The following is a 7,650-nucleotide window of genomic DNA, read 5'->3' on the forward strand; positions in this document are numbered from 1 at the left end:
TGGCACGAGGTGTTAAACCCGTGTGAATGTCGTTTTCCGGCCACGTAAGGATAAAGTAAGTTACATACATTTATTATTACATTACATTCATCCCGACAACTGCAGAGAGAACCAGAATAAGTTTGTTAAGTGCATTGTGACCAATGGTAAGTTATGTGTTTATATGTGTCACGTGTATTGCATAGTTTCGTGACCAAGTAGTTATACTCTCTCTGCCTTTAGGGCAGAGGATACGTGTTCAAAGCTTTGCGCTGCCCTTGGCAGGACAACTTAAGAATGTTTCTTCAATCAAGAGATCTTTATGGGCTGTGCACGCTATCAGCCATATAATGTGTATAGTAGGTTGAGGAAGTTGGAACACTTTTACATTCTATTTTATCATTCTATTTGGCAGTAAACAAAGAACAATTTAAAAAATTATAAAACCTTATCCCCAGGATGTTTGGATATCTTGTGCTAAAGATGTCCCGTCTTTCCCCACCCTACCGTATAGCAGGTTTGGGCAAAACCTTAAGCACATAATATCCAAACATCCTGATCGTGTTTTAAATAATTAACAACGATCTATGGGAGTTACGAGGAAACGGTTTTTATAATTATTTGAATGTTCTTTGTTTACTCTCAAATGGAGGAACAAAAACGTTTATACTGCTCAATGGGACGACGTCGAACTGAGCATCATAGCACTTTGTATGTAGCCTACTTGGCTCGTACAGTTCCAATACCACAGTAGCCTAATTTCTCAATACAAATACACTTTCAATCAAATAATCAAAATTTTGTTTTAATTGCTATCTATCACCACCTCACTATAACATAACAAATGTTTTCCGGTTGAATAATTACAGCACGGTCGTTGGCATATCTTGCCACGAAGCAATCATTTTGCCGGTTGCATTCCGCTCATTACTTGAATCGTCCAACCAACAAGAATATGGTTTCTTATCGAGTGAATTAAAGACAGAGTCCTGGTTTTCAGTTTGGGGTAAACTCGTTGGTCTTGTTTGTACTTTATGGTAATTATTGTGGGGAAGTGTCGTTTTAGTTACATTGTATTTGCGCAGGAACCGAGGGCTTAGCCCGGGTGGGTGATTACCAGTAGTAGTTGACAGTATGTTCGGTCCACTGAAATGAAAACCTGATTGCAGTTCCATGATGGTCTTGTCAAGGGAATCGACAGAACCAAACAAATCCATTTCTGATTCCGATGAAGAATTTTGAGAAAAACGTTTGTTGTCAGGGATCCGTCCTGTTGTATGGGAATAAGGAGCATTGATGCAGACTCCGCCACGTCTACGGACTTCAGGAGACATGGATTTGTTTGTTCTTTGTTCTTTACGGCGAATGACATCCTTTCTACTTTTATCCTGTAAATACAACAGATAAATATTTTGTTACATCGCATGTTTGGACGACCATCATTTTTGCTGCTAGTTCCTTTTTCGTTGTTTATTCAGTACTGTATTCGAAGAGAACTAAAATTTATGTTTATGATGTGTTTATCATTGATGTGTTTGCAATATGTAATACACTAAGGTATAAGAAGAGCCAGTCCTAATAATGTTTCTACGAACACAAGAACTAAACGCACGTAAAAATACCTCAAATATCGTGGGTGTATTTTCTATTTTATAAGAAGTTGAAATACCATCCATGCTTGCATGTGAGGTTGGACTGGCAGTTCGGTCCAGTTCAACTGTTGCTACATGGTCAGCAAGACGACTGGACAATGTTCGAAACTCACCAACTGCGCGCTCAGTATTACTCAGCCATTTCTATTAAAGTAGATTCCAAATTAATCTGTGCGACAACTATCATAAGAAATATAAGTTTAACTTATGTACCTTGCTGGTTCCTTCATTCATTCTATTCTTTGGGGATAGTTTTTCGTGGAGTGTTGAGAACATGGGCTGTTGGCTGGAATTATTAAATAGCACGATTATATATTTGCCCTTAAAAAGTTATAAAAGTGATCATACAGCAAACATTAAGTGAAACTGACCGATCTATATTAAGATGAGTTTGCTTCCGTGGCGTTGGTGTGATATGTTTCATTGCATGCTGGTAGCTTAATCGAGAACATGCAACGTTTGAATCCGAACCAGTCTTTGTTGTTGTATTTTGTTTTTCTACATCTGCTGCTTCGGTATTTGTCGAAAGTGTCCTGAAAAAAACTGTTGTTATTATCAAATAAATAAAATGCTCGTGCTAGAAGTACGATGATGCACACTATCACTGCGTTGTACAACAAGTATTTTTCTATCAACTTCGTATGTTCTACGTGCCCATTCATTACTACTCTGCTCTCTTGTTATGCATTACGTGCCCAAAATTACATCTATGCTCCATGGAGCTGCGAGGTAGCGTCGACTGATGCACCAAACATTATCATCACCTCATATAATTCGCCGTCTTTCTTCGCAACAAATATTCAACAGCTTCAGGATATGACGTTTTTAGAAAATTTAAAACTTTGTGTTGTGTATTCTCATTTAACTGCAAATAGAAAAAGCAACATTTTTAACTCAATATGTTTTCCAACAACCAATTTACAAACCTGAAATAGTTCTTCATGATGTTTGATGATGGTCGTTACTGTTTTAATGACGTTACTATAATCTTCTGGTAGATCTTGTTTTAAAATCTATAAATGAAAATGTGTATCCCGTGGAACCTACTCTAAATAAACCTTACTACCTGTGATTCACTGCTGGTTTTCTTGAACCGATGCAAAAGGTTTGGTCCAAAAATTGTGGCAAGATTTTCAATATTCATTTTATTTCCTTCAACCTTTATGCAGTTCATTTTATTACTTAATAAGTTTGAAGTAGTTAAACTCACATGCTCTCCATATTTATCACAAGTTGTTTCGGAATGTTTGGCAATTTTCCACAAAAACTTTACCAACGTATACAAAGTGTCGCGATTGGGCATGGGCAACAGCCATAACAATGCTTGTATTGTAGGTATGCGTTCTTCCATAATCAAAGCTGAAAAACAAACGGTGTAAAAAAACACAACTTAATTTATCACATTCTCCTACTTGAGGAAGAAATAAAAGCGGGATACAAATCTTTGGTAAGTAAAGCCTCTGGCAGGTCCCGTAGAAACTCTTTTAAAAGAGCTGCGACGTCATGTGGATTGTAATCCGCATTTATATCAACATCAGCTCCATGATCGAACTCATCCCGTAACTATAAAGTTTAGGGATATAACTTGGAATAAGAAATTAGGAAGTTCTGTTTAAATTGGCCAATTTAAACACTCACGAATTACTAAAAGGTAAACTATCATTCAGTGTCACAGAATACTTTCAAAAATGTAAAAGTTCGAGAAATCGGTTTGGCATCACGTTAGGAATAATTTTGTTTTGGAGGGCGTAGACTGTATGCACCCGTGACAGTATTTTGTTATGACTGGAAATGCTAATTCATTTGTCTACAGTTGCCACGTTTCCAATTCATCACAGTTATTATTTAGTGAACCGTGAGTGTAAGTAAATAAATTCAAAAGGAAACATTATCGAATTGCAAAGCTAAGTTAATTAAATTGTTCAACCTGTTTTACTCTTTTTTTCGAGCCAGCAACTCTAAAGATGCCCGTGACATGGATACCTAAAAATAAATATTTACTGAATTCGCAAAAGAGCTTTAGTATTAAAGTGGCACTGACCATACTCCGTAATGTGATCGCAACACTTTTGAACGACGTATGGGACTTGTGCCATGGTCGGTGGGAGAAGTGAACTTCGATCATCTTTGCGATGGTTGTGTGTTGTCTCTGTTATTGACAGGGCTTCAAGTAACTGAGACTGATATGGATCGATCTCATTCACGGAGTCGGCTATGATAGCTCCCTGAAGTAAAATATAATATTTTGTCCTGTATTAAATTTGTATTTGCACAGGTTAGCGTGCTCGGGCCTTGAATAGCTGGTGTAATCTAATAGACAGAAGAAAAATCAACCTTTTAGTTTCATCTATTCTAACTTGCAAGCGAGTACGATGCTGCTGGTGCAACAAGGTATAACTTCAGAAACCCCCAACTTAAAACGTGAGGATAAATATTTAAAGGCCATCAAGAACATTATACGAAAACGATCAATACCCGTCGTTTTAGTGGTCGTGATTCAGATGAAACATTTCGTTTAGATGTTGGGGGAGTGTGAATTGACGTACAGTTTAATGCATTTGTACAATCGCATGTATGTTTTGACGTTATATTGCTTTCTTGTGCGCCTGCTGCTACTGGTGACCTGTCAACATGTTATCGTTGTGTTGGTATACAGTTGAGTAGGGTGGGGAAAGGTGGGACGGCCGTTGACTCTAAACTCTCGTCAAATTTGGTAGTAAGCATAGAACATTCAAACAATTATAAAACTGTATTCTTACGACCATACGTTAGACCGTCGTTAATTGTTTAAAACACGATCAGAATATTTAGATAATATGTGCTAAAGGTGTCCCATTTCTCCCAATCCTACTATATATAACACTGAAAACCAGAAATTTAATATATGTAAGAATATTTCATTATACAAACACACATACTGTCATGTACCTGTCTGTCATCTCGGAGCCGCTTTGGGGTACCACAGAATCATGATTGTCAGTGGCGAACAAATCCGAATTCGCGGCAAACGAAGCGGATTTTTGTAAACGAAGCAGTTGGTCGTTTTCAACAACTTTCTCCAGTGGGATTCCAAATACACGATCCTGGTCTGATGGTTGAGATTGGATTGGGTAGGTTTAAATAACAATTTTATAAGTTATTTATTTTTGTTCTTCTAACCCATTAAAAATGGTAGGAAACTTATTTATGCACTGTCGCGCAACGGCGATCAATATATGACGCGGAACCTTTTTTAACGAACTTTAAACGCATCGCACTTTCTTACAAGTTGGCATATAGTAGGGTTGGAAAAACGAAACACCTTTGCATTCTGTTTTCCCATCCTACTTTGGAGTAAACAAAGAACATTTAAGGATTTATAAAACAGTATTCTCGCGAATCTCATAGACCGTTGTTAATTGTTTAAAACACGATCCGGAATTTTAGATATTATGTGCTAAACACGTCTTTCCCCCATGCGAAATGTATGTAACTGTTGAGTGATTATGTCTTTGGTTATAACGTTTTAAAACCCATTAGTAACCGCTGGGTTTGAGCAATTGCCGTCAAGTGTCTTGTTCAAGGACACATACCCCACAGTGGCGGTAGTGTCAAGTTTCGAACCCATATCCTTAAATATGTGAACATTGGAGTTTGTTGGAGGAAAGTTGGTGTTATATGATCACCGCCACCATATACGTGCACATTAACTGAATTGCTGAATAGGGTTTCAACACTATAGCCGCCCTCAAGCCGTGAAACGAAAATTGTTACTTTACGTTTACAGTAATAACATCACCTTTGTTTTTGTCCTTCGTGCTCAAGTAGAATGCGTACTTTTTTCTTAATGAGTGCTTTTTGCTCAATGCGTTGATGTCTAAACAAATTTGTAAAGCAATTTTGCTAACCGAACAATTAGAAGTAATATACCTCTGGGGACGGAAAACGTCGCCCCAATGTTTTGTAAGTATTCCAACGCAAGCTTGCGCAATGCAGAACATTCTAATTCAGACATGTCCTGCAGTCGAACAGTCTTCAAGTGTTCTCGCTTCAAGCTCATTTTTGACCTGCGTTATTAAACGGCAGCACCTATTAAACAAACTACTGACCTATAATACAGGGTTTTCCTTCTGCATAAATCTTTGTTGTTTTAGTTCAAATTAAATTTTTTCCCGAGATCAAATCACCCGCGATATAAAACGCATATGATGCGTACCTGAATAGTCAGAAGAACACTTCGTTCCGTTATGCGCATGAATGATTTTTAATTTGATTGATTGGCGTTTTCGTATTCAAGCTTGGCTGCTTACCGTGGTATAAATGTACAATGTAGCTTTTATAAACAAATCTCAACTTCATATGGTATATATATAATTACATTAACTAAATAATAACATTTCATCTTGCACTTTACAACTCAAACTTACAAATCTTACTGTTTCTGCATATAGTCATCCAAATACAAGCCATAAATATAATCAGTGCCCAACCTTTTAAAAAAATAAACAGGTTTAAAGGATATAGTGTTAAGTCCAAACATCTTGATTAAATATTGATTACTTCTTAATTCCCTAACTGTTGCAATTTGAAGCTAATGGGACGTTCAAATTACCACCAGCATTCTCTATTACTTATATCTACCTTCCTTACCTTAAACATGCTTTACTTTATAGCCATAAGCATTTAAACTTGCTGAAGTTCTTGTATTTTAACGGGATTACCTGAAGTGTTTATGTTTAACGGGGTGTTAGCTTTGTGACCTGTGTACCAGTACACTTCTAAGCATAATAATACAAGACTTCAACGAAAAGAAATATTTAACAAGCAAAATACGCCCTCGCCAAACAGTATAAGAATACGAGTTTTGTTCGTCCCTAATATATATTCAAATATGATAAAACTAAAACTTTCAAGTATGTATTACAGATTTACGAATAGACCGTTGTTTTTAATACATCCCTTGAATTCCCTGCTCTTCACTCTAACTACGGCAAATATTTAAATACGTGGTTTACTCGCTGTGCACACTCAAGATGTGAATGACGCACAGCCAATATTGCAGTTTCCGTTCAAGCTAGATTCGAAGTGTAGCTAAACAAACAAGCCAAATACTCTCCGTTCTTTCATATTAGATTAGATGATAAACAACCCAAACATTTACCATATCAAGTGGAATTTCATTTTCAGGATAAAAACACTTATTTGACTTCAAGATACGAATTTCAAATTGTATTACATTGGTGCGATGTATAGTAGAGTGGGGGAATTTTCTCGACTCATTTGATAGTAAATATAAAACATTCAAAGAATTATAAAACCATATCCTCACGACTTCTATAGACCGTTGGTAAATATTTAAAACACGATCAGAGTATTTGGATATATTGCGCTATAAAGGTGTCCCATCTTCCCCCACAGCAGTAGACATGCATAGTTACGTGTTTTTGCCCCTTGTATTTCGCAGATAGCACATAAATCGCATGTTTTATCCCGTGCGTTTGGCTGATAGCACATATATTGCTTCACAAATGCTCGAGTTAGGCGGGGAGTTTATAACTTCTGCTTAGATTAGAATATCACGAGAAAGTGAACCACATTTGATTGATGAGCATCGTGAGCGGACAAACAGACCGCCAACGACGTTCGTAAACTTTTGCTCAACAAAGTTTTCTATCAATTGCTCTTCTCCTAATATCAGCAATGCTGCTCGATTAAACTTTAGTATTAAATCTTGTTTCTTCAAACAAAGGAATCATGACATTTTTAAAAACTGTAAACGATTTCACAAACTACCAAAGCACTAACGCTCCGTAAGTGAGTTCCGATAAATTACAATGCGCGGCATGCGAACCTTTTAATCTCCCAGGCACAGATCGTGCCGTAAATTGTTTATTAACCATAAATCTTAACGATATTTCAAGAAAGCATAAGGGTATCTGCAAGTTAAAGTCAGCACTTTATTCCTGTAAAGACTGAAAAGTCGAAAGATATGTTTCGTTATAACGAGTATATCATTAATAAGTTTCTTACAATAGGTGTC

General features: G+C 36.8%; 1 protein-coding gene across 3 annotated transcripts; it reads right to left on the reverse strand.

Annotated features, from left to right (window-relative positions):
* Nucleotides 1-763: 763 nt before the first annotated feature.
* LOC149739540 (rho GTPase-activating protein 6-like) lies at nucleotides 764-6,929 on the reverse strand. 3 transcript variants are annotated; one of them, XM_089872600.1, is made up of 15 exons: nucleotides 5,827-6,929; nucleotides 5,541-5,677; nucleotides 5,410-5,487; nucleotides 4,560-4,719; nucleotides 4,107-4,254; nucleotides 3,673-3,856; nucleotides 3,559-3,614; nucleotides 3,044-3,194; nucleotides 2,698-2,990; nucleotides 2,558-2,644; nucleotides 2,396-2,496; nucleotides 2,003-2,164; nucleotides 1,845-1,917; nucleotides 1,602-1,775; nucleotides 764-1,367 (listed from the first exon to the last, which is right to left on the reverse strand). In XM_089872600.1, exons 2-15 carry the CDS (start codon nucleotides 5,668-5,670, stop codon nucleotides 843-845), a joined length of 2,322 nt encoding a protein of 773 aa, XP_089728726.1. In that variant the 5' UTR covers nucleotides 5,671-5,677; nucleotides 5,827-6,929; the 3' UTR covers nucleotides 764-842. The 3 variants fall into 3 exon arrangements, with proteins under 3 accessions (XP_089728726.1, XP_089728728.1, XP_089728725.1); XM_089872602.1 differs by lacking the exon at nucleotides 5,827-6,929 and having other exon boundaries at nucleotides 2,698-2,790; nucleotides 2,842-2,990; nucleotides 5,541-5,796; XM_089872599.1 differs by lacking the exon at nucleotides 5,827-6,929 and having other exon boundaries at nucleotides 5,541-5,797.
* Nucleotides 6,930-7,650: the final 721 nt, after the last annotated feature.

This window comes from Ciona robusta, chromosome 2 (genome assembly GCF_009617815.1).
Source record: "Ciona robusta chromosome 2, ASM961781v2".
NCBI classification, from domain to species: domain Eukaryota; kingdom Metazoa; phylum Chordata; class Ascidiacea; order Phlebobranchia; family Cionidae; genus Ciona; species Ciona robusta.